We start from the raw sequence: 27,211 nt of genomic DNA, 5'->3' as shown, positions 1-27,211 counted from the left end.
TGTGGCATGAATAATGGATAGTGATGCTGTCCTGGGGTGCACTGCATGCCGCTGCATTGCAGCCAGATGCTGTGTTTCTAGGTTCAGCTGGCTCCTTCCAGCTGCAGTTCAGTGCTACTTAGATTTGTGTCCTGCCACTCTGCAAATGCTTTCTGATTGTTAGTTAAGAATTGCCTCACGCTTTGGTGAGTGATCTTAGCCGCATGGTTGAGTTTAATTGGTGTTTCTGGACTCAAACTCCATGTCTAGAAAGTAAAATCTGAATGTCCGGTTCTGATTTCTGTTGCAGCTGTCTTCTCCTCCCCTTCCTGTGGCTTCTCCAGAGCCAAAAGTGCTAAAACATAGCTTTTCAGCTTGCTGAAAAAAAATCTCAAAAATCACAGCTGACTGGGAGTTTAGATTTATCCTGGCTGAGTTACACATAAGACTTTGTGGCTTCATAACTCCTTTGTGTTAATTTGAGAGTGGGGGTATCTGAGAGAATTGCCAGTTTTCTAAGGTATGAATCTTTTGAATAGTCTACCTTAGAGTCAGATTAGAGAATTTTGAGGGTGCATGGTGTGGTGGCACAAGCCTGTAATCTTAGCACTTGAGAAGTAGAGACAAAAGTTCAAGGCCAGCCTCAGCTACTTTAGTGAGTTTGAAGCCATCTTAGGCTACATGAGACCCTGTCTCAAAAACAACCCCAAACAAAAACAAGAAGTTTGGAGTAAGAGGAATTTGTATCCCTATCAGAGTTAAAATATACAACTAGATCAGAGATTCTCAACCCTCCTAATGCTACGACCCTTTAATACAGTTCCTCATACTGTGGTGACCCCTAACCATAAAATTATTTTTGTTGCTACTTCCTAACTGTAATTTTGCTACTGTTATGAATTGTAATGCAAATATCTGTGTTTTCTAATGGTCTCAGGAGACCCCTGTGAAAGGATCCATCAACCCAAGGGTTGTGACCCACAGGTTGAGAACCACTGCACTAAATGCTTGCCAGTGTCCCTAAGTTTCTTGTGCTGACTATTGAGGTGATCTCACTTTGTAGCCTAGGCTGGCCTTGAACTTTGGTCCTTATGCCTTAGTCTTCCAAGTGCTAGGATTACAGAAATACGGCCTCATGCTTGCCTTATGCCTCCCTTGTGCAGTGTGAGTATGAGGAGCCTCATTGGAAGGATTAAGGAGGTATAGAAGTGAGGATGGGCAGGTGCTGATACTTCTGTGTGTGGGTTAAAAGATCTAGGCAAAGATAATTTGTATATAAATATGATTGATATCTGTAGTGAAGATTCTCAAATGCTCAGGAACCACCACCTCAAGTTGAAACGGGAAAATCAGGACCAGGCTAAGCCTGGTAGTATATGCCTGTAATCCTAGCACTTGGGAGGCTGAGGCAGGAAGATCATGAGTTCTAGGACTACATGGGCTACACAGAGTGAGACCTTGTCTCAAACAAAAACAAAACCAAGTAGGGACTAGGGAGCCAGCTCCGTTGGTAAAGTGTTTGCTCTATAAGTATGGGGACCTTCAGTTCAGTCTCTTGAACCCGTGTGAAAAACTGAGTGATCAGCTTGTAGACCCAGCCATGGTAAGGTGGAAACAGGTGAATCTTTGGACTCACTGGCCATCCAGCTAGTCTAGTTGGTGAGCTGCAGGTTCCAGTGATAGTGACCTCTGGCACTTGTCACACACACACACACACACACACACACACACACACACACACACACACAGTATACACCCACACAGATGATCAGTAGCAAAATACAAATAGGTTCATTAGTGGGCATTTGTGGACTTTCTTGACTTTTGGTTAGTGATATTTTAGATCAGGATGAGGACTCAAGCTTGTCACAAGAACATAGTGACCTATTTTGTTTGTTGTTTGGGGTTGTCTGATATGGTTTTGCTGATTTTGTGCCAGAGTCTGAAATCAGAAGAAATTGATCTGACTCCTTGAAATCTTAACCTCTGTTTTTACTTACAGCACCTTTTGCTCCGTCCATCTGACGTCGCTCTGCTTGTCTGATCTTTTCATTTGTCACTCCCCAGGCAGCTATTTTGCCAGCCACTTCATCATGGGAGGAGAGAAGTTTGATTCCACGCATCCGGAAGGTTACCTTTTTGGAGAGAACAGCGACCTGAACTTCCTGGGAAACAGGCCAGTGGCGGTAGGGGTACAGTCTTTTTACTGCCTGAGGCTTGGGTTTGTTGGTGCAGTGGGGGCTTGAGGAGCCAGGTGTGCCGCTAGACTGGGGGAAACCCAAGATAAGTTGTTGCGGTCGGGGGTGGGGTGGAGTGGGGGAGGTGGGAGCTGAGTCTCAGCTTGGAGCTTTCCTGAGATTCACATTTCCTCCAACAGCCCTAGCCAGTGCCCTTGCTTGCCCTCACTTGAATTCCTCCCTCATGGCACTTAGCACCCAGTTCCTATCGGTTTGTCACTTTCTCTGTTCATTATCTGCTTTCCTCTTTCAAAAAGCAAGGACAATGTTTATTGTTGGGTACTAGACCTAACACAAAGCCCAGTACAAAATTATAAACCTTGGTCAACGTTTGCTGAGTGAATGAATGAAGTTTCCCTGGTTCTTGAGTTGCACACAAGTAATGCCAACACTTGGGAGGCCGAGGTAAGAGGATTGCTGTGCGTTAAAGGCCATTTTAGGCTACATCAGCAGTCCTCATGCCGGGAGTCAAATGAGCCTTTTACAGGGATCTCCTAAGACCATGCTGCATATCAGATATTTACATTACGATTCATAATAGTAAAATTGCAGTTATGAAATAGCAGTGAAAATAATTTTATGACTGGGGGTGATCACAACATGAGGAACTAACTGTATTAAAGGGTGCCAGCATTAGGAAGGTTGAGAACCAGTGGACTACATAGTGAGATCCTGTCTCAAAACAGAAAACAAAATAGAACACATCTTTTATAGCTGTCTGTTCAGCTCCTCCTCCAGCCTTCTGCTCTCCTCTCTCACGAGTCCTTACTACGGGGACTATAGGTAGAGCCAGTGCAGGAGCTGGCTCTGTAGACTTGTACTGAGTACCATCTCTGAGTCTGCACGAGACTTTGTAAGAACAGCCCTCAATGGGGGCCAGAGAGATGGCTCAGGGGTTAAGAGCACTGGCTGCTCTTCCAGAAGACCCGGGTTCCAGTCCCAGCACCCACATGACAGCTCACAGTTTCAGGGGACCTGCTGGAAGGCAAAACACCAATGCACATAAAAATAAATAAATCTTGAAAAACAAAACAAAACAAACAAACCCATCTGCCAAGTGGCTCTTGAGTGGTCTCTGTGTGCTGAGGAAGGCCCAGACACTGTACTCCATGTGAAGACCTCCCTGAAAGAGGACACACTGTTTTTGAGGGCCAGAGATTGAATCTGCACCCATGATTGATAAGTGCTACATCTCGAGGCCTTGTAGGACTGTTCTATTTTACTGGTTTTTTGAGACAGGGTCTCTATTATGTAGCTTTGACTGTCCTGGAATTCATTATGTGGACCAGGCTGGTCTCACACTCACTGAGGTCCACCTGCCTCTGCCTCCAGAGTGCTGGGATTAAAGTCATGGATTACCAAACCCAAGCCCAGCTTTTTTTTTAATTTTATTTTAATTATTTCACTTGGTAGATCAGACTGTTCTGGAACTCATGGCAATCTTTCTGCCTTGGCTTCTTCTTTTTTTTTTTTTTTTTTGGTTTTTCGAGACAGGGTTTCTCTGTGTAGCTTTGCGCCTTTCCTGGAACTCACTTGGTAGCCCAGGCTGGCCTTGAACTCACAGAGATCCGCCTGGCTCTGCCTCCCGAGTGCTGGGACTAAAGGCGTGCGCCACCACCGCCCGCCGCCCGGCCTGCTTGGCTTCTTGATTGCAAGTGTAAGCCACTACAGCTACCTGTCCCAGGACTTCCTGTCACTCTCATTTCATCAGTGAGAGATCTAAGGTTCTGAACGCTGAGTAATGGTAGTAGCTAGCATATAGGAAATGTGTCCTTGGTCCCTGGCCCTTTTCCAGGTGTTTTACATAAATTTTTCTCACCATCTCCTAAGTAGGTCTTCCTTGCTAAAAATCTGTTCTTTCCGCTGTCTCTGGCTGGCTGCCTCTGAAAATTCTCTCTTCCCAAACCTGCCATGTTAGTGGGGCAGATAGAACACATTACAGGAGATGTGCAAAAAAGAGTGAAGATCTGGAGTGACTGAGTTCCGAAGGAACTGAGTGTGGGACGGAGTGGAATGGGCAGATTGCTAGGGTACTGTGCAGAGGGGCTCAGGCGGGTGGGGAAAGGGATCCCACCTGGACTGAGGCACCGAGGATAGCTCTAAAAGTATTCCTGTATTTGTAGAGTTGGCAAACATTTACTGAGCAACCACCATGTGCCAGGTACTGTGTGCTAGGTGTTGTGGACACAGGGCTGAAATGACTGTCTTTGTTCCTCCGGAAACAAAGAAGGGAGACAAGCTGGCCTATGGCAAAACAAGAGGAGAAAGGTGAGCGGGCTGCATTGCCTGAGAAGTCTTCATTCCTTAGGCTGTGGGAAAATTTTAAAGATTTTGAGCTGGTGAGTGACTTGGAGAAATTATGTTTTTAGAAAATTGACCCGGTGATAGACTTCTGTCTGAGCTTCACTTTTAGTTTTTTGGGGTTTTTTTTGTTTTTTTTTTTTTTGAGACAAGGTTTCTCTGTGTAGCCCTGGCTGTCCTAGAACTTGCTCTGTAAACCAGGCTGGCCTCCAAATCACAGAGATCTACCTGCCTCTGCCTCCCAAATGCTGGGATTAAAATTGTGCGCCACCACTGCCTGGCTTAAGCTTTAATTTGAAAAGGTTGTTGCTGTTGGCAGTGGTAGCTTTTCATCCTTTCTGTCTGGGTGACTCCTCTTGTAACATCATACTTTGTAGTACTAGTTCCATAGTAGGACAAATAAAGGGGCAGCCAGGGGCCTATAACATTCCAGTGCATGTCTGTCATCACAGGATGTAGAAGATTTCTGTGAATTCAAGGTCAGTTTGGGCTGAATGGCAAGTTCTAGGCCTGTCTGTGATACATCAGAAACAAAACAAAACAAAACACGCCCCTTCTGCTTCAAATCAGGTTATGCCAAGTACTGTTTGTCGAATGTCGGTCTTGATTTTGCTCTTATTGCCTTAGCCGTTAGATGAGTGCTTCCTTTGTCCCTGAGAGCCAGATTAGGGAGGTTCCTGAATCACCAAGTCAGTTTAGAAAATGAGTGTGTGTGTGTGTGTGTGTGTGTGTGTGTGTGTGTGTGTGTGTGTGTGTGTGTGTATTTAAATGGCTTCTTCTGGCCATAAAGATGATTTACAGATAATCAAAAGCTTCTTTCATATAGGTTTATGCCTGCTGGCATACTTTCCCAAAGGTGAGTTTGCACCTCGGTGGAGGCCCCTGAATGACTGAGCTCCTCCTGAATTACTAGGTAGCAGCCTTGACCTTTTAAGTATGAGGCTTTTTCCTGAGGGAGTATTGACATTGGTCTTCTTATTGGTGTTTCTGTAGCAGTCATTAAGTATGTTTAATACTGAACAGAGATTTTTTTTTTTAAATCGTATTAAGTTGGGTATGGGAGTTCATGACTGCAGTCTGGCATTTAAGAGGCTGAGTTTGTAGCCAATCTGGGTTGCATATGGAGACACTGTTTTTTTTTTTTTTTTTTTTTTTTTTTTTTTTTTTTTTTTTTTTTTTTTTTTTTTTTAGATTTATTTATTTATTATGTATACAGAAGAGGGCACCAGATCTCATTACAGATGGTTGTGAGCCACCATGTGGGTACTGGGAATTGAACTCAGGACCTCTGGAAGAGCAGTCGGTGCTCTTAACCTCTGAGCCATCTCTCCAGCTCCCGGAGACACTGTTTTAAAAAAACAAAACAGGCCAGCTGTGAAGTCTCACTCCTGTAACTCCAGCCTGTGGGGTGCTGAGGCAGGAGAATTGTTGTGAGGCCAGACTAGGCTCAAACATGAAATAAAATAAAAGCAATATGCAGCATGTTTCTCCTTTCTCGCCCTACGTGGCATTTGCTAACAATTACCCCATGTATTGAGCCCTTCCTAGCTGTCAGCCCAGTTGTCCTGCACACTAGATGTGATGTCTCATCCTGTCTTCAGCCAAGCCTGTAAGGGAGCCAGTCGGAATTTGAACCCACAGTCTACTTCAGACCCTAGCACTCTTCTGTTTTTGCATACACAATCTTTTCTGAGTCTTGGCCGTGAACCGTTTATGTGGATTGGATCACCAAGAACATTTGTGGGTTTGGTTGAGCTCTAAAAGGACCCAAGAATTGCCATGCCCTCCTGGAGTGCCTCCTGGAGCATTCCCTTCCAGGGCAAGTATGTGGTATGTAATTCCATCTGTTGAGCTGACCTCTGGGCTTTGCCATGGATGCTCTTTATGTTTGATTAGGGGACATCCTGAAACCGAGAGTAGACGCGAAGCTTTAGTTCTGAAGAAATGACTTCTACTCTCAAGTGACAGGACTGGGTGTCAGCTAGTGAGCATCAGGTTACAGAGCTGTCCCAGAGGACAGCCTTTTAAAGCCATCTAGCAGCAGGGGGCAAGAGCCACTCCTCTTTCCAGAGGGGGCGGGGACAGGCCAAGAAATGTGTTGAAATGAATTGTCATATTGAAATATAAATGCCACAGACCTCCTGGCTCCTAGGTTTGTAGGAGTTAACAGGTGTTTCCTGTCATTTCCAAATGGGCAGCTGCAAAGCCTTCCCTCTGCCTGAGCTAGCTGTGGTTCTTACTGGAGTGCTAGGGACCACCACTTAGTGTACTTCAAGGCTCATTGTGAACCAAGTCTGCAGCATATGAATGTACAGAGAGGTGGCTGAAGAGAATGGGAATCAAGATTTAAAGTATTATTTTTATCTTGACATGAAACTATGACCTTGGTAGGTCTCAGATTACCACTTATAAAGTGGGGACGGTTCTGATGCCTTCGGGTTGCTGGATGAAATGCAGCCTGGAACAGTGACAGCTATATTTGCCAACATTTCAGCCAGTTACTTCTCCAGCTGCTGTTTATTGTGGGTGGATGGACCATTCACTGTGTTTTACTTCATTGTTGGCGTATCTTTACAGTGCTACCTGTTAAACGCATGGCCTCGTGCACATGGAGCAGGTCATCTGTCGCTGAGCTGAGCCCTTAGCACATACATTGGGTTTGAGGTACTAGTTGGGGTTTTAAAATTTTTGTTTGTTGTTTGGTTTTGGCAGGGTCTTCCTGTGTAGCCCAGGCTGTCCTCAAACTCAAGATATTCGTGTTTTATCTCCAAAGAGCTGGGGTTACAAGTGTGCTCCCCGTCCCTAGCCGCTTCAGCGCTGTATTAAGTGATGCCTGGCCTCTGAAGCCTCTGGGAAGCACGGTGGAGAAATGGATGATAAAGAGTGCCTTGCCTTGGACAGCACAGGCAGAGCAGGAGCTGCCTCTCTGCTCCCTTGTTTAGATTTGGTTTGCTGAGAAAAACTGTTAAAGTTCTAAGTTACTCAGCCAATCGGGATTGTCGGCGTCCGCAACGCCTTCTCTCTTTCTGCTGTTTGTAGCCAGGAGTCCACACAGTGTTCCTCCTGTTAGTGGGAGAGCTGCTGCATTTTAGTCCAGTCCCGAGGGTTCACATGGTGTTGTGTGCTCTGAAGTGGAGTCCATTTTGTGACTTCCTCCTCATGCTGTCTGCGGCAAGGGCAGTGAGAGCTAAGGAACACGAGTGTGTGTGTTACTTCCCTCTCTTCCTAGAGTGTGCCCAAAGGTTGTACTAAACGCACCATCCACAAACTGCATGTTCTTATTAGCATGTGTGCAGGGGGAATGCATCCTTTTTCCTAGTTTTATAGTTCTGGGACAGGAACCCAGGGCCATGCCCTTGCCAAGCAAGTATTCTACCACTGAGCTACACCTCCAGAACAAGAACAAGGTGGTTGTTGTTATTATTATTATTATTATTATTATTATTATTATTATTATTATTTTGGAGCTGAGGGCCGAACCCAGGGCCTTGAGCTTGCTAGGCAAGTGCTCAACCACTGAGCTAAATCCCCAACCCTATTATTATTATTATTATTATTATTATTATTATTATTATTATTTAAAGATAGTCTCTTGTAGGCCAGGCTGTCTTCAAACTTGCTATGTGACAGATCCTTGCCTCTGCCTTTCAAGTGCTGGTTTTACAAGTGTGCCACCGTGCCCAACTAGAGACAAGGTTTGGGGGTTGGGGATTTAGCTCAGTGGTAGAGCGCTTGCCTAGCAAGCGCAAGGCTCTGGGTTCGGTCCTCAGCTCTGGAAAAGAAAAAAAAAGAGACAAGGTTTCTTTCTTTCTTTCTCTCTCTCTCTCTCTCTCTCTCTCTCTTTTGAAATCTTTCTGCCTGCGTGTCATGCACACATATGGCAGAAGATGACTTTCAGGAGTTGGTTCTCTCCTTCCACTGTGGGTTCCAGGGATCAGATGCAGGTTATGCAGGTCATCAGACTTGTATGTGAGGTCTTACAGTGTTGCCTGGGCTGGCTCTTTACTTCTAAACTCAAGTGATTCCTGCCTCAGTTTACTAAGTAGCTAAAACTATTGGATTTTACCACAGTGCCCATCTCAGACCAAGTTCTTTAAAGGAACTTAATTAATTAAGTATATTAATTTGTGAAGTAGGGTTTTGCACAAAATAACGTTGTGGGAGTGAGGTTGGGAGGCAAGGAGAAAGGAAGGCTTTTTCTGTCAGCCATTTGATATTCCTGTAGAAGGCAGGGCTGAGTAAGCAGATTCTCCTCTCAGCACGATGTGCTGACTAAGTGCTGTGGGAGAGGAGACTGAGTGCCCTGGCAAGGGCATCCGTCTGTCCGTCTGTCCGAGAGAGGCCTCTGTCTGGGGGCTGGAGCAGGATGTCCAGGGAGGAGATCGGGGAAGGCGTTGGCGGTGAACTGATGGTAGCAGGAAGAAGCAGAGCAGAGTAGTCTGTAGCATTGGATTGTGGGATGCTGCTTAGAGGTGAGGCTGTGAAGACAAATGGGCACCATTGGAAGGGCTGTGAATACCATACCGTGTGCTTTGCCAACTGACTGGCTGTGTGAGATGAAGTGGATGATCAGTCACCAAGCCGCAGAAAGGCAGCAACTCTTTTACTTTAGGATTGTTGTTGTTTTCCAGATGTGGCAACACACTAATCCTAGACTCGAGATGGAGATGTCTGGGTATATTTACTACCAAACCATGAACCAGAGACCCCCCAGATTCATTGGACCTTTGAAAGTAGCTCACTCCTTATAATCCTGGCACACACAGAAGGCCAAAGTAGGAAGACTGCTGTGAGTTAGAGGCGAGCATGAGCTACAGAATGAGACTTTGTCTAAAAAAACAAAACACACACAGATACACACACACACACAAACACACACACACAGGATTCTGGGTTGGCTGAGGTTAGTGAAATAGGACGTTGCATGCTTTGAAACATCAGATAGTATAGTTTTATCTGTCTGGCACATAGACTTTGGGGGTTAGTTTTGTGAATTGAAATGATAGAAAGAGGTCACAGTAGAGCCTGGATATTTGGGAGAAAGGGAAGAATCTCTCTGGGAATGAATTACTGGGGTGAATGAGGAACATGGAGTGTGTATACTAGCTATAAACTTAGTGCATTGCCTTAGCTGTGTAGGAATTTAAAATCACTTTAAATTACAAACATATTATACTCACTAGAAGAAGGAAGAAGAGAAGAAATTATGTCTGATTTTTCTCTTTATATTTGCATTGCTGGGCATTAAACCCAGGACTCTTAGATGCTAAGCAAGCTTTCTACTACTGAGCTACAACTCCTGCCTCTCTGTTCTTGTCTTTCTTTCTTTTTTTTTTTTTTACATTCTCCTCTCTCTCTCTCTCTCTCTCTCTCTCTCTCTCTCTCTCTCTCTCTCTCTCTCGGGATGGTTTTGATACAGGGTTTCTCTGTGTAGCCTGACTGTCCTGGAACTCGATCTGTAGACCAGGCTGGCCTCAAACTCAGAGATCCAGAGATTCACCTGCCTCTGCCTCCCGAGTGCTGGGATTAAAAGCGTGTGCTACCACCACCTGGCAACTTCTAAGATATTTTTATTTTACATGTTTTGCCTACATGTATGTATGTGTGCCACATGCATGCAGTGGCCTCAGAGGGCAGAAGACAGTGGCGGATAACCTGGCACTGGAGTCACAGACAGTTATAAACCACCGCGTGAATGCTGGGAACTGAACCCAGGTCCTCTGCAAGAACGAAGGCTCTTAACAGGTGATTCTTCTCTTCAGCTCCTCACCAGCAGGTGTTTAATTGGAGACCAATTAATATACATTCTGAAAGAACTCTGATGATATAAAGTGAATTGTGAGAATGAGTATAGATGACCAGTTATTCAAATAAGACCCCAGGTCTCAGCAGGAGTAAAGAGCACACGGATCACTGATGCATAGGAGATGATTCTGTGCTGATAACCAATAGGAGAGGTAGAATCTGGTGATGGCATTTTCTGGGCCCTCCCAAAGGATATAGCCAGCTAGTGAGTTTTCCTGACTTACGTGTCAGGCCTGTTCTAGGATGCTGCTCCTCTGTGTAGAGATTTTTGAATGCTTCTTCATCACATTTCCCATTCCTTCAAGGCCTGCCAGGGGATGTATTATTCAGGTCCCTCAACACCTCTGACATAAAAAAAAAAAATCCCTCCTCTCTTACTGATATGTGATAGGGTGGGGTGGCCAGGAGGGCAAGTGGGGGCAGGTGTGTAGGGCAAGTATTGCCTTATCAAGTGTTGCACTTACTGTGTAGTCGTTGAGCAAAGAGGAGAAGGTAAGGGCCGCTTCCTCTATTTTCAGGGAGAGCGAGTGGCCCTCTTCACAGGCCCAGTGAATCTGGAGATCTGGGATTGTCCAGTAAATATACCCAGGCATCTCCATCTCAAGTGTTAGAGTTCACTCAAAGGCCCTTCACATAGCAGACTTGTCTTCACTGAGAGGCCAGCCTGTGCTTAACTCTGCAGCCTTTCTTCTTTCATTCCCACTTGTCACCTGTCTGTCTGTGTCTTGTGTCTCAGGCTAGCCTACAACTCACTTGAACTCCTGATCCTCCTGCTTCCACCTCCCAAGAGCTGAGATCACAGGTATGCACCACCATGTGTATAACTTTATGTTCTGCCTTGCATGCAGGGTGAGCATGCTACCAATTAACTGAGCTACATCCCCACGATGTAGTTTTGTTTTGAGCCAGGATTTCCTTGTATAGCTTAAGGTGGTCTTGAACTCCTGCCTTAGGCTCCCAGGTTCTAGGATTACAGGTGTGCAGCCTAAATTCTGCTGCTCTTAAACATTGTCTTGTGCCTGCAGGAGATGATTGTGTTTCAATATTGCCAGAGAAGGCTTTCTGGATGTTGTAGAGTTGGCTCTACATTGTTGATTGCCATTTTCTCTTTTTGATACATGTCTTCTCTCTCTCTCTCTCTCTCTCTCTCTCTCTCTCTCTCTCTCTCTCTCTCTCTCTCCTTTTGTTTGTTTGTTTGTTTTTTGTTTTATTGAGACAGGGTTTCTCTGTGTAGTCCTGGCTGTCTTGGAACTTGCTTTGTAGACCAGGCTGGCCTTGAACTCATAGAGAGTTGTCTTTGCCTCCCAAGTACTGAGATTAAAGGTGTGCACCACCACTCACGGCTTGCATGCATGGCTTCTAATAACCACCGTTCACTCTACAGCCTTGCTTGTAACCATCTCTCCTATACCTCCTCTCCCAGAGACTTCAAACCAGCGAGTGCATTAAACGGTCACATGGCCTCTGTCTCCCTTCACCTTGCAGAAAAATTCACAGAATGCCAGGGACCATCTATCTACCCATGCCCCACAGTGGATCATCTTCACTATCTGCTGGGTAATCCACCTCCAAAATCCCATCTGCAGGAACCTCTGCTGTTTTGTTTTGTTCTGAGACAGTCTTCATATACAGACCTGGCTGGCTTTAAGCTTGGTGCTCCTCTCCTGCCTTAGACTCCTAAGTGCTGGGATTCAAGTCTCCCACCATCATGTCCAGGCAACTTCTGATCTGACTGCAGCTAGTTTCTGCCATCTAGAGTCTTACTTAGTCATTTCTTCTCCCAGTCCCCCACCCCACTCCCTCATGGGTTGATTCTTCCTAGGCAGGTTTTCGTTTGTTTGTTTGTTTTTGTTTTTGTTTTTGAGACAGGGTTTCTCTGTGTAGTTTTGGTGCCTGTCCTGGATCTCGTTCTGTAGACCAGGCTGGCCTCGAACTCACAGAGATCCGCCTGGCTCTGCCTCCTGAGTGCTGAGATTAAAGGCGTAGGCCACCGGCGCCCAGCTTCCTAGGCATTTTTAATCCCTGTACTGCCCTTCAGCACACACACGTGTGCTGCTGTGGTGACTGAAGGCGTTCACGCGCAGTTCAAGTTTCAGATCTGTGTGGTCGGAGCCGAGAAGCACTGCTTGACTTCACAGTTTCGACCAGCTCTCCAAGCTACACTTCAAGAATGAGAGTTAACCCCACATACATCTAGTTTAAAATGTAAACTATACATAAGTAGTTTGTTGCCTTCATTGGGGAATTGAATAAACAGTATAGTTCAGGCTTCCAAACTACAGGACAAGGAGTTTCTTTCTAAAAGATTCTGTTTAAAATGTTTAACAGCAGCCGGGCGGTGGTGGCGCACGCCTTTAATCCCAGCACTCGGGAGGCAGAGCCAGGCGGATCTCTGTGAGTTCGAGGCCAGCCTGGGCTACCAAGTGAGTCCCAGGAAAGGCGCAAAGCTACACAGAGAAACCCTGTCTCGAAAAACAAAACAAAAAACAAAAAAAACCCCAAATGTTTAACAGCGGCAGTGTCATTTTTTGTTACAATGTTACTAATAGAAAGTGACGTGGGGTTCACCCTGTTCAGTCTTGTCACAGCTGCTTCTCCGTCCCTCTTCCACATTGTCATGCTTTCTGAGCCGCCATTGGTGCTAGCCCAGAGCTGTGCGGGGTGTGGTGAGACGATGGAATATTTCACTAGCTGCAAAATAAGGCAGTGTAGCATCACACCAGACCCCACAGGGGAGAGTGTTCCCCCGAAACTCAGGCTTCTTAGGGTGGCAGGAATTCATTCTGAGGCTAGGTGTGGTGCACGCCTTTAACCCTAGGACTAGGGAGGCAGAGGCAGGTGGATCTTTGCAAGTTCGAGGCCAGCCTGGTCTACAGAGTAAGTTCTAGGACATCCAAGGCTGTGTAGAGAGACTCTGCTCAGAAATAAATAAATAAATAAATAGGAACTTAATCTTCATTAACTTGTAGCTAGTTACAGTAATTGATGTTTGATGTTTTCTTCAAGTTTTTTTTTTTTTGTTTGTTTTTTTTGTTTTGTTTTTTGGGGTTTTTCAAGACAGGGTTTCTCTGTGTAGCTTTGCGCCTTTCCTGGGACTCACTCTGTAGCCCAGGCTGGCCTCGAACTCACAGGGATCTGCCTGCCTCTGCCTCCCGAGTGCTGGGATTAAAGACGTGCGCCACCACCGCCCGGCCTAAGTTTTTTTTTTTTTTTTTTTTTTTTAAGAAAGGATCTCTTGTAATTAAGGCTTATCTTCATCTGTTGATTTGCCTTAACCTCCCTAGGACTAGGATTACGGATGCACACCACATTTGTGGTTCTTTTTTTGGTGCCAAAGTTCATCTAAAAGGACAGGAAACTTAACCGTGTCAAGTGTACCACCATGGAAGAAGACACCAGGCTATCTGTATAGGACAACCTGTGAAGACTTTTGTCTTTGGATTTCTGTGGCTTCACATCTCACTGAAAGAGTCCTGCTTTCAGTGGGGCCTGCAGAGCTGTCCTAGGCTGTAGGGAATTCTCTGCCTTCTCACCCATTAGGCGCTGGCTCTCTTGCTTCTCCTAATGTACCCCTAGCAGCTTAATGTACAGTGCTCTGTGCCCAGCAAATGGGGCCTTTGGCTGTTTTATTTAAACATTGGAAGGAATGTGTTTTGTCATCTGCAGAGAGCCAAACCTATGAGGATAGGAAACAGACCCAGGGCTGCCAGTGCCTGGGGGACAGGCGGGAAGGGTGACTCAGGGTTGGTGGGGGTTTGGAAATCTTGGTTTTATTTTTTGTTTGTTTCTCACTTGACACAAGCTGGAGTTATCTCCGGAGCAGAACCTCTATTGAGAAAATGCCCCATCACATGACTTCCCTCAATCTGACAGTTGTGAGATGAAATAAACCTTTTCCTCTCCAAGTTCTTTTGGTCATGGTTTTATCACAGTACTAGGAATCCCAACTAAGACAGTATCTTTCCTCTCTCTCTTTTGAAATAGTCTCTTACAATGTAGTCCTGGCTAACCTGGACTCACAGTCTTCCTGCCTCAGACTCCTGAGTGCTGGGATTCAAGGCCTGACACTTGACAAGTATTGGAATTTATATCTCTGTTGGAAATTTGCTTCTCAGCCCCAGAGGCTAAACTCCAACATTTTGGGGAAAACCTATAGTCTCTCCAGGATTACAGCAAAGTAAAGGACATTCTAATTGCATTTACTCCAAGTACTCTGGATTTATAGATAAGAACTATTTAATTGCTTATATTTTATTTAATTGCCTTTATTTCATTTGCATATTTTTTTAAGATTTATTTTTTGATATTTTTTAAGTGTGTGTGTGTGTGTATTTGCACATGGGTGCAGGCACCCTCAGAGTGGCATTATGAAAGAGAAAAAACAAAAAAGCAGGCATTCCGAGTCATCACCGTTGGTCACTGATGAGAGCCTCTATTTCTGTGGCACACTTCTCACAGCAATTTTTTACTTGATCTCAGTCTCCCTGTAAGATAGACAGGACTGTGAATTTTGTTGTACAGATGGGGACACTGATGTCCAGAGACATTTATAGTGGCTTGTCTGGAGTGTCCTCTATCAAGTCAGTGAGAGAACAGAGGCCAGGTCCTGATCTTCTGACTTCTGGTGTCACACTTGGACTTTTAAATCACTTAGCTTAAATATTAAGTACCAAATAAACTCAATAAATATTGTTCCACAGGTCCAGTACTGTGGCACACTCAGAACTGAAGAGACAGAGGTGGGAGGGTTGCTCCAAGTTCAAGACCAGCTTGGTCTATGGAGTGAGTTTGAGGCCAGCCAGGCTGCATAGCAAGACCTTGTCACAAAAACAAATAAAACTGCCTGGTAACCTTTTTTCACTTCAGTTATTTTGTGAATGTTAATTGTGCACATGTGCCCTTTAGTCTGAGAGGCAAGTGTTCACAGTTTAGTGAGTCACGCTGGGCACATACAGTACTCTTCTGAAGATCTTGTCACTAACACAGTCATTCCTCCAGCATGTATTTCTGCATGTGCTGATCTCATCACACGGTGGGACAGAAGTGAGCTCGAAGCGGGTTTTCCCCTAAAGCTTATACTGTCACTCACACACACAAACACACACACACACACACACACACACACACACACACACACACACACAGAGCTGTGGTGCACAGGGGAAGGTGGAAACTAACTCAAGTGTAGACACTCTTACACAAGTGTGGGGAAAGACATTGTGTGGTGTGCGTCTCTCTGCCTGGGAAGAGCTGCGGAGGGCAGAGAGCTGCTGTGGTGTTCAGCAGACAAGCTCTGAAACATCTGGGTGAGGAATTTCCTAGAAATGTCTCTGAAACATCTGAAACGAGTACACTCTCACCCGTTTCCTGGTGCCGTTGTGGTCCCTTACGGGAAACTGTGCTTACTGGTGTTATATTTCAAAGAAAATTGTGGTTAATTTTTCTGCCTTTTTTTTCTTTTTCTTTTTTTGGGTACCACTCAGACTTTGAACTTGTGATCCCTCTGCCTCTGCCTTCTGAATGCTGGGATTATATGTGCCACCACACCCAGCAATTTTTCTTTTTCTTTTTTGGTTTTTTTAAGAAAGATTTTCTCTGTGAAACAGTCCTGGCTGTCCTGGAACTCACTTTGTAGACCAGGCTGGCCTCGAACTCAGTGAGATCCCCCTGCCTCTGCCTTCCAAGTGCTGGGATTAAAGACATACACCACCACTGCCCAGCAGATATAGTAAATTTTAATAAAACAGTTCTACTAAAGGCTATAAAAGCTAAGGCTTCTGGGCCAAAAAGTCTAACAGGTAACATTTAAATAGTATCCCTAAGGGACTTACTTACTTTATTCTCTAGCTCAGGCCTGCCTGTCCATGGGCAAATGAAATAGGAGCATTGATTATACAGAAATTAGTTATATACTTTTTTTCCTTAGAGGGCAGAACTAATACATGAATTAACTGTATTGAGCCATATGTTCTACTTACTATAATTTTTAAAGATTAATTAATTTGTTCTTGTGTACCTGTGTTTGCCTGTATAAGTTTAAGTGCATCACTTGTGTGCAAGAGACCATTGAAGCCTGAAGAGGGTGCAGACCCTCTGGGACTGGAGTTATAGGCAGATGGGAGCCACCATGCTGGTGCTGGGGACTGAACCCTGGTTCTCTGCAAGAGCATCAAGGACTCTTAACTGCTGAGCCATCTCTCCAGCCCCTTAGTATTTTTGTGAGCCAGGCAGTGGTGGCCCATGCCTTTAATCCCAGCACTTGGGAGGCAGAGACAGGTAGATCTCTGAGTTAGAGGCCAGCCTGGTCTACAGAGCAAGTTCCAGGACAGCCAAGGCTACCCAGAGAAAACCTGTCTTAGGAAAGAAAGAAAGAATATATATATTTGTGAATTTTTGTTTACTTTACAGCAAAGTTGTTGTTCACTGTATGAAAAAAACACAGCAAATGGTGTACACTGCAAACTGAGATTGTGTTTTTCCTCATCTGACATTAATTAGCAGACATCGCCCTCCACTCCCAGTTACATCCAATTGGGAAAACTTTTTTTTTTTTGGTTTTTCGAGGCAGGGTTTCTCTGTGTAGCTTTGCGACTTTCCTGGGACTCACTTGGTAGCCCAGGCTGGCCTCGAACTCACAGAGATCCGCCTGGCTCTGCCTCCCGAGTGCTGGGATTAAAGGCGTGCGCCACCACTGCCCAGCTCAATTGGGAAAACTTTTAAGTGGCTTTTTTGTTCTGTTTTGGGTTTTTTTTTTTTTTGAGACAGGGTTTCTCTGTGTAGTTTTGGTGCCTGTCCTGGATCTCACTCTGTAGCCCAGGCTGGCCTTGAACTCAGAGATCTATCTGCCTGTCTCTGCCTCCCAAGTGCTGGGATTAAAGGCGTGTGCCACCACCGCCTGGCTGGTTTTTTTTTTTTTATAATTTTAAAATAAATGTATTCATTTACTTCATGTGCACACAATGCATTACATATGCACGAAGACGTTAGAGGACTGCCTTCGGGAGTACTCTCCTTCCATGTGGGTCCTAGGTCATCAGGTTTGTATCTGATGACTTTACCCACTGAGCCTTCTCATTGGCCCCTTCTTGATTAATACAAACTTTAATCCCATAAATTATCAGGTAACTTCTTACTATATGTTTTATTCATAAGGAAATGGAGCCCTGGTAGGGTAAAGCAACTCGTCTACACACACACCTTCTAATGGTAGATCTTGTTTTCCTGTGAACTGTTTCAAGGTTACAGATTTTTAATTTTAATTTTTTTTTAGATGGGGTTTCACTATGTAGACCAAGCTGGCCTTGAACTCACAGAGATCAGGCCTCCTCAGCCTCCTGAGCACCAGCACTAAAGGTGTGTGCCACCATACCTGCAGGGTTGCAGATTTTGAAGAATGCTGTGATGTCCTTCTTATTACATTACTTCAAAGGTACACAGTATTCCTGACCCACTACTGATCAATCTTGATCACTTGGTCCAGACAGTAGAGGTTAATCTACTGTAAATCACCTCCTTTTCCTAGTTTATTAGAGGCCAGTCAGTTAATCCTCTTGCTGAACTTTTGACTTCTGCTTAATTATGGAGCTGTGTGGGTTTGTGTGTGTGTCTGTGTGTGTTTAAATATGGAACGCTTCACGAATTTGTGTGTCATCCTTGCGCAGGGGCCATGCTAATCTTCTCTGTATCGTTCCGATTTTAGTCTATATGCTGCCGAAGTGAGCACCGCTGTGTGTTTTTTACAGATTGTTACCTAGCATAGAAGAGCCTTTGTACAAAAGGCCAGGCTAAAAACGATACACTAAAGCTATGCTACCTATGTTGGGAAATAAGTGGTATGAATTACTTCTTATTACATTTACTTATTGGGGATTTTTTTTATGTGTGTTTGTGGTGTGTGTGGTGAGATTGGGGGATCCACGTGCTACAACACTCACATGGAGGTCAGAGGGTAGCTTACAGGAGTTGGTTTCCTCTTCCCACTTGTTCGAGTACTTGGGATGGAACTCCAGCTGTCAGGCTTGGCAGCGAGTGCTGTCACCCACAGAGCCATCTTGCTGGCCCATGACCTGCTTCTTAAAAAATTACCTGGGGGCTGGAGAGATGGCTCAGAGGTTAAGAGCACTGACTGCTCTTCCAGAGGTCCTGAGTTCAACTCCCAGCAACCACATGGTGGCTCACAACCACCTGTAATGAGATCTGGTGCCCTCTTCTGGTCATACATGCTGTATACAAAATAAATAAATAAATCTTTAAAAAAAAAAAAATTACCTGTTGTACTATCGTTGCTTTACACCTTGCTTAAATGTGGAGTATAGCCCTTTATCTGTCCGATTGTCTGTCTGTTGACAAGGTCTCCTTAATTAGATCAGGCTAGTCTCAAACTGTTTCTGAAGTACTGAGATTACAGGCATGAACCATCATGCCCAGCTAAAGCCCAGGACCCTGGTGGCATGCAAGGAATAAGTCAAAAGAAGCAGAACCATGGAAAAAAGCTTACCCAAAAAAGAATTGGTGGTATTGAAGGATATGGCTCAAGGAGTTGGGGGGACTCGTAAGGGTGGCTTGAGAGGTGATTAATACAAAGAAATCCAGAGTGCTCAGGAAAGAAGACGATAGACCCCAGGGTGAGGGAGAAGCCCACATATCCTGAACTTTATATATTGTGAGGTCTGAATTTTTGTCTCTGACTTTGACCATCTAGAACATAACAATTGTAGCTACTAGGTTTCAGTGTACATGACTTAAACCATCTTAGACTTTTATAAAAACCAAAGAAAAGCCGGGCGGTGGTGGCACATGCCTTTGTTCCTAGCACTTGGGAGGCAGGGGTAGATGGATCTCTGTGAGTTCAAGGCCAGCTTGGACTACATAGCGAATTTCAGGACAGCCAGGGCTACATAGAGAAACCCTATTTTGAAAAAACAACAGCAGGGCTGGAGAGATGCCTCAGCAGTTAAGAGGACTAGCTGCTCTTCCAGAGATCATGAGTTCAATTCCCAGCAACCATGTGGTAGCTCACAACCATCTGTAATGAGATCTGGCGCCCTCTTCTGGCATGCAGACGGAACACTGTATACATAATAAATAAACCTTAAAAAAAAAAAAGAAAGAAAGAAAAAAGAAAAAACAACAACAACAAAAGCCAAAGAAAATAATTCAGCTGGTTGATTTAACCTTGGCTGTTCATTGCTCTTGGGGGATGTCTGAAGGGCAGTCAGGACTTTCAACACTTGGGAGCTTTGCAGGACAAGATGAAACCAATAACACCTTGTTAAATTAGCTTCAGAGTAGATGTTTATCAGTTCCCCCACATCTTTATTTTAATAGCTTGGAAAGTAAAATTAGGAGACATACACTGTGACTTTTTTATTTTATACCATTTGTTCTCCTTAATAGGATATTATTGGTGAAATTATTAAGGCCACTCCACATAGTTGAAAGGGAGGTTTATTTTGTGGGGTAACTTACAAGTGAAGGGATAGGCTACAGGGTCTGGGAAAGGTGTGGCGCAGTCCGGCGGTGTTCTCTGGAGAACTCTGCTCGGTCTACCTCCAGCGTCCAGGGTCCAGGAACCAAGAGCCAGGCACATCCAGATCTCGGGTCTTCAGGGTCCTCTCTGGGCCCCGCCTTGTAGGCGTGACAGTTACCGAAGCCTCAGTGGGGGTTGGAACTTCCAGACCAAAGCTGGAATGGCTACCTACTACAGGATATCTTTATTTCAGGACCAGCTAGAGAAAATGCAGTCTCATAGTTAATGATTTAGTAATGGCTTTCTTCCAATGGCTACATCTCCAGATGCACAGGCCAGCCACAGTAGCTGGGATCCTACACATAATTGGCTTACAGAATTAACTATTTCTGATTTCATAGTACTTCTCTTTTCTACAGCCAAAGATGAGATTTATATCCTAGGAACTTCAGGATATCTTCGTGTGTGTGTGTGTGTGTGTGTGTGTGTGTGTGTGTGTGTACACTATTTTAAAATCCTATCTCAGCTGGCCCTGGTATTTGCCTCTCTAAGCATATGCTTCATGTACAATGTCAGGCATTTCAGAATTGCCTCTTTGAAAGTAGATTTTTGTTTGTGAGCTGTGTTACTATGAGAGTCAGGAAGTGTGTGTGGAGGAAGGGTAGCTTGTCTGAAAGAAGTGGTTCTGACCATTAGTCATTATTTACCAGTCACTGGAAGGAAGAGATGACTGTGTCTGCTTTCCACATTTTATCTCCACCTAAAATTAGTTGGTCTTAGTCAAGAAGCCTTTGTAACTAAAGTAGCCTGTCTCCTGCAGGGCAATCTTAGAATCGCAGTACAACTGGGTAGTGTTTCAGTCTGCTGAGGGGGAGGTGTCTTCTCACAGGGACCTGGAATCAGAGTTTTATTTGTCATAAGCAGTTCCCATAGCTCTGTAGAGTCAGAGTGCTGCTAAGTCAAAACCCAGATGCTAAGAAGAAAGAGAAACCTCCCCTGGATGTCATTAAGCAAGATGTGCATGATTTTGTTTGCCTTGCTCTGAGATTGGCTGTTTTCACATTCTTGTTACCTATTATGTTAACAGAGAATTGCTTAATTGGATAATTTGTAGCTGGAGAATTTTTCTCCAGCTCCCGCCACCAAGTCCCGCCAGTCCCAGAGCCCACTTATAAAATAAACACACAAACTCTTACATTATTTAAACTGCTTGGCCATTAGCTCAGGCCTATCATTGTCTAGCTCTCCCTCTTATATTTAGCCCATTTCTATTAATCTTTACTTTGCCACATGGCTCATGGCTTACTGGTACCTTACATCTTCCTTGTCCTGGCGGCAGCTCCAGGCAGTCTCTCTCTTCCCTTCCTGTTCCCTCAATTCTCTTCTCTGTTAGTCCCGCCTATACTTCCTGTCTGGCTATTGGCCAATCAGAGTTTATTTACATATAGCGATATCCACAGCACTTCCCCTTTCCTTTTTTTTTTTTAAAAAGGAAGGTTTTAACTTTAACATAGTAAAATTACATATAACAAAACAATTATCAAGCAAGAATTACAGATACAATATTAAAGAAGAGATCCTATCTATCTTATATTTGTGAGTTTAAGGTTTTATATCTAACTTATCTTTTATTATAACTAAGGAAAATTGTAAGTATCTAGTCTTTAACCACATCAAAGACCTCAGAAGGATATAACACTGCCTGAGAAATGGGAGAAGGATGCAAGCAACTTTTGGGAGTCTTGCAGGGTAGACAGAGACAGCTGAGCCTGGACAGTCATGCAAAGTTTTCTTGTAAAGTTGGGGCATCTGTCTTCAGCCCACAGGCCTAGAGTCTCTTATTCACTTTTTTCTGTGTCTTGTAGAATGTCTGGCAGTTTTCTCTGCAAAGCAGGAACCTGAAGGACCGTTTTGTCAAGCAAAGTTCAGTGGTCACCTTTCTATGGGTCCTGCATGTCCAGTTGATCAAGCAGTCCAGGCAAGAACAGTTTCTTGCCCAAATGGCTATTTTTGTCAAGGTGAAGATAAACTCCATATGGAGTGTCTTCGATGCCCATCCTCCTCTCTGAAGTAAATCGGTGCTGTCAGGAGCAGACATGTCTCACTGTCCAAAAAGTCTAAACTTTTAAAACATTTTAAATGCCATATTCTGTAGGTCTTTGAAGTGTTTGAAGACTACCTATCTATCTGAAATATATCGATGTATACCTAGAAGACTTAACTAACATGGCTACAAATATTATCATAGATGACTAACTATTAATCTATTTTTTAATTATCCATTACAATTTTAAATGAGTTACATAAACATAATACCTCAAACAAGAATAGAAATATATATACGGTATAACAAAATTAAGTTTAAATTTGTATCAATAAACTAAAATCTATAGCAATGTAAAACATTTTAAACAAGTTGTTACTCTTTAAAAGTAGGTTCATTAATCTACCCTTTCATCCTATCATATCTAAACTATCCCCCTTTTTGTTTTAGAAAGAGATTGTATTTATAATCAACCTGATTTAAATAAAAATATTGTTTTTTCTCTGTCCCACACCAGAGGGCTCTTCTGATTTGGGACACAAGAATCTCTTAACCATTTTTTTTTTTTTGAGCAATATGTCTGGGTTTAGAGGGGGAGTGAGCCAATTCCATCTCTAAAGCCAGCTTGGTATATTTGGGAATTTGGGCGTAGCTTCTCTTACTACTTCCTGCTGGAGGGGGGCGCTGTATCTTCTGGAGACAGAAAGAAAATTTTAGGATCATGGAGTAGTCCGTGAGGCTGTATATCTGAGCCAGTTGACTTGAAACCATTCTGGATGTTGAATCATCTGGGCCATGGTGTCATTGGAGACCTTTCAGGGGGTCTTGGCTGGTCAAACCTGATGTATCTTAATCTGGAACAAATCCATAGTCTCTGGCTTTCTGTGGAAACAAGAGCAGAGACTCTTTTCCAAAGCAACATATCCTTATATCCAAATTTTGAAGTCAAGGTACCTTTAAAATATACATTTTGGCATAACTCAACAGCTTTTACAATCAAATGTTTTTCTGCAGTTACGAATATCAAAGAGAACATAATCCAGATTCTCTGTGTGGTAGTCATCTTTACGTGGCTTATTTTTTTATATTAGCTTGAGCCTATTCCTTTTAAACTGCAGCCTTCTAAGCCTGAAACAGCGCTGGCGCTGTGGCTGCTGGCTCCGCCCACTTCAGCTTCCCAACATGGCGGTGGTCCGCTTTCCGCCAGCTCTGGGAGCCGTAACTCTCAGAAATAGTGGGTCTACACTTTTACCAAAGTAGCGTGTAGCCCAGAAACCTCTTTTTTTGTTTTGTACTAGCAAAGGCTAAATCCACCACACAGTTTAATGTGCTACTTGCAGAGGCCTCATTCCCACCATACTGCAGGTCGAGAGTGCACGCTAGGAACCCGCCAGTAGCTCAAACCGGCAGCTGCCGCTTATTTGAGAGAGACAATTAGGAAGCTGTTTTTAGCTCCGTTTTAGAATCTTTTTTCTAAGTTTTTAGGTGGAAACTCTTGCCACCACATTGGACGCCATTTGTAGCTGGAGAATTTTTCTCCAGCTCCCGCCACCAAGTCCCGCCAGTCCCAGAGCCCACTTATAAAATAAACACACAAACTCTTACATTATTTAAACTGCTTGGCCATTAGCTCAGGCCTATCATTGTCTAGCTCTCCCTCTTATATTTAGCCCATTTCTATTAATCTTTACTTTGCCACATGGCTCATGGCTTACTGGTACCTTACATCTTCCTTGTCCTGGCGGCAGCTCCAGGCAGTCTCTCTCTTCCCTTCCTGTTCCCTCAATTCTCTTCTCTGTTAGTCCCGCCTATACTTCCTGTCTGGCTATTGGCCAATCAGAGTTTATTTACATATAGCGATATCCACAGCAATAATTGCTTAATTAAACATTTTAGAAAGTTAGCATTAGGTGTGATGTCATACAGCGGTAACATTGGTCCTGCGTGCTTACTTTCAGGAGACCCTGCAGGGTAGAAAGTGGGCAGTAGAGAGTGCTTTCTTGGGTGAATGTCTTAGATAGCTAAATCCAAACACAGTGTTTTTGTTTAAAGTCATCCTGTGACACTTGGGGTCACCTTGATGGTTTTGAGTGAAAAGGAAGTTTTTGCATCTTGTTGGTTTTGTGACTACATCCTCCTAAACTGCTGTTAAGACTGGCAGAACATAAGTGCAAAGGGAGTTTATTGCAGTTGATTCAGAACACAGTATTCCTGGCTGCAGCAAGCGTGGTAGTCTGTCTCGGGGACATGGCTGGTTTAATAGGCAGTCCATATTTACATCACAGTTTTCAAGTGGAGACTAAACTGTTCTCTCTCCCCTGAAACCAGTGGAAGAACATTCTAAAGCATCATCAGTCCAAAAGTAGTCCTGGGACGCTCTGGGGGCATCCATAGCCAAGGGATTAGAAGTAGAGAAAGCAGAGGAAAATCAGGCATCAAATAAAAATGGACCATTATTTTTAAGAATTATTTAACTAGGGGCTGGAGAGATGGCTCAGAGGTTAAGAGCACTGGCTGTTCTTCCAGAGGTCCTGAGTTCAATTCCCAGCAACCACATGGTGGCTCACAACCATCTGTAATGAGATCTGGCTCCCTCTTCTGGCCTGGGGATATACGCAAGCAGAACACTGTATACATAATAAATAAATTAATTAAAAAAAAAGAATTATTTAACTAATATATTAAAGACCAGTATACTCTAAGGGGCAGAGCACAGTAACAAACATACTTTGTCCCGTTCCCCCGCCCCCCCCCCATAAGTCTGATATAGCCCAGGTTGGTCTTTAGCTTACTCTGTAGCCTTGAACTCCTGATCCTCTGCCTCCACCTCCCAAGTGCTGGGATTACAGGGGTATACCACCAAGCTGGGTTGTAGCATATTGGTTTTGTTGCTTGCTTGCTTGCTTGTTTCCAAGACAGAGTATGTAGTTCTGGCTATCCTGGAACTCGCTCTATAGACCAGGCTAGCCTGAACTCACAGAGATCTGCCTGCCTCTGCCTCCCAGGTTCTGGGATTAAAGGAATGTGTATACACCTGACTTGTGTGTGTTAATGTAGATTCCATGTGATGTTCTGTTTACCACTACAGAATTCCTTAAACTTTTCTGTATGTTTAAAAAATTTTATTATACAAGTTTGGAGGGGGAATGTCATATGAAATTTGAGTAAGAAGGAAATCAGTGGGGAAAATGGGGAAATTTGAAGATTTGTAGATGAGTTAATAGCTTTCTGGATTTAATAACTTCTATTACATAAGATGTTAACATTATGGGACTGGAGAGATGGCTCAGTGGTTAACAGCACTGGCTGCTCTTCCAGAGGATCCCAGCACCCACATGGTAGCTGACAACTGTCTGTAACTCCAATTCCAGGGGATCTGATGCCCTTTCTGGTCTCTGTGGGCACAGACATACATGCAGCAAAACACCAAAAACAAAAACAAAAACAACAACAAAAAAAACCTCACATTTTTTAAAAAACCCTCTTCTGTCCTCTGCAACGCCCCAGGCATGCATATGGTACAAATTCTTGCAGAAAAAAAAAAACCAAAAAAACAAACCTATACACATAAAGAAATAATGAAATAACTTAAAAATAAGCCAAAGAAGTCCAAAAGCACATGTGTGAATTGGCCTTGGCTGTGCACTGCTGTCCTCAGAGCACATGGGAGGCTGAAGCAGGAGGTTGATGAGGTTTGGGCTGTCTGGGCCTAAACACAGGAACTGTGTGTGCCCTGCGATGTGCTTGGAGAGGATGTGGACAGCTTCTCTGTGAGCTGTCTCTAGTCCCACCACACTGACATCTTTTTCTAATAAGCATTTCTTGCTTTTTTTAGGTAAGGAAGCATTTATTTTAAAAAAAGAGTCTCACACAAATGTATCTTAGTCCACAGCAAAACACAATGAGATACAGAATGTCAGTGTGTGTTCCTCCAGTATTGTCTCTGACCTGTGTGCTGTACAATCAGTTGGTATGTTTATCAAAATGTAGATTCCTTGTCCCCATCTCAGAGCAGCTGCATCAGAACTGTAGTAGCAGAGCTCTGAGGTGGTACTGAAATGACCCCATGTGATTCTCGGCCTCCAGAGCTTCAGAATTGTGGAACCAGACACTAAGTGGGCAAGAACAGCACAGAGGCGGATGCGGACAGGGCTGTAGCTCTGCACTCATAAGCAAGCTCCAAGTGCTTTCTTACTGCCTCTGTATAGCCCTGGCTGTCCTGGAGCTCACTCTGTAGACCAGGCTGGCCTTGAACTCACAGAGATCCACCTGTCTCTGCCTCCCAAGTGCTGGGATTAAAGGCGTGCGCCACCACCACTTGGCTCTTACGGCCTCATCTTGACAACTTCCTTTATTTCTAGAGTTGTTCAAAGTGTTTATTCTCTTTTTCTTCTTTTTCTATTTTTTGTTTTTGTTTTTCTACACAGGGTTTCTCTGTGTAGCTTTGGAGTTCTCTCCTGGAACTCACTCTGTAGACCAGGCTGGACTCAAACTCAGTGAGATCCATCTGCCTCTCCTCCGAGTATTGGGATTAAAGGCATGCAACAACACCACCTTGCATTTTTCTTCTTTTAGACACTAGGGATTGAATTGAAATTCTTTAAGTTTTAACTGGAATACAAACTGGTTCAACCATTTGTTTTTATTATTTGTTTAGATATTATTATTATTATTTTGGTATTTTGAGACAGGGTTTGTGTAGTTTTGGTGCCTGTCCTAGAACTCACTCTGTAGACCAGGCTGGCCTTGAACTCACGGAGATCCGCCTGCCTCTGCCTCCGGAGTGCTGGGATTAAGGGCATTCACCACTACCGCCTGGCTTTTATTATTTATTTTTATTATTTTATGTGTATGAATGTTTTGTCTGCATGTGTGTATGTGCACCATGAATATCACAAGAGCACATCAGATTCCCTGGGACTGGACACATGTGGGTGCCAGGAATTAAACCCAAGTCGAATTCAAGAGGAACAAGTATTCTTAACTACTGAGCCAGCTCTCCAGTGCCCCTCCTGTGACCTCTTCACAGGTGGGCCAAAACATATGAATGGTCTCCATTACATGGAGAAAGGCTGGAACAGTCTGATCAATGAAGTAGTCGGAAAAACAAACAAACAAACCAACCTGCACACTGTCTTTCTGAGGGTCTACAGGGACAGTCCACAGCTCACACTGTTCATACTGTGTGTGTATGAACAGAACCAGCCTCCAAGAGCACAGAAAGTCATGAGCTGCTTGAAAAAACTTTCTACTAGGGCTGGAGAAAAGGCCCAGCTCTGAGAGTACTTGCTACTCTTCCACTGGACCAGGGTTGGATTCCTAGCACTCAAGTTGGCTGGCCCACGCTGCCTGCAACTCCAGCTCCTGGGGATATGA

General features: G+C 44.1%; 1 protein-coding gene and 1 non-coding gene across 5 annotated transcripts in view; one reads left to right on the top strand and one right to left on the bottom strand.

Moving 5' to 3' along the window:
* The window catches only part of Rnf157 (ring finger protein 157), a 77,506-nt gene that overhangs the window by 15,845 nt on the left and 34,450 nt on the right, over window positions 1–27,211 (top strand). For all 4 annotated transcript variants that reach the window (XM_059272164.1, XM_059272165.1, XM_059272166.1 and 1 more), the window contains exon 2: window positions 2,047–2,165. In XM_059272164.1, coding sequence (XP_059128147.1) covers window positions 2,047–2,165 — 119 coding nt within the window. The remainder of the gene's footprint in view (window positions 1–2,046; window positions 2,166–27,211) is intronic.
* On the bottom strand, window positions 17,939–18,045 carry LOC131918204 (U6 spliceosomal RNA). Its single transcript, XR_009380929.1, has one exon. It is a non-coding gene; the product is annotated as a U6 spliceosomal RNA (small nuclear RNA).

Source organism: Peromyscus eremicus, chromosome 8a, assembly GCF_949786415.1.
Source record: "Peromyscus eremicus chromosome 8a, PerEre_H2_v1, whole genome shotgun sequence".
Classification (NCBI taxonomy): Eukaryota; Metazoa; Chordata; class Mammalia; order Rodentia; family Cricetidae; genus Peromyscus; species Peromyscus eremicus.
This window is presented reverse-complemented; position numbering and strand designations above follow the sequence as displayed.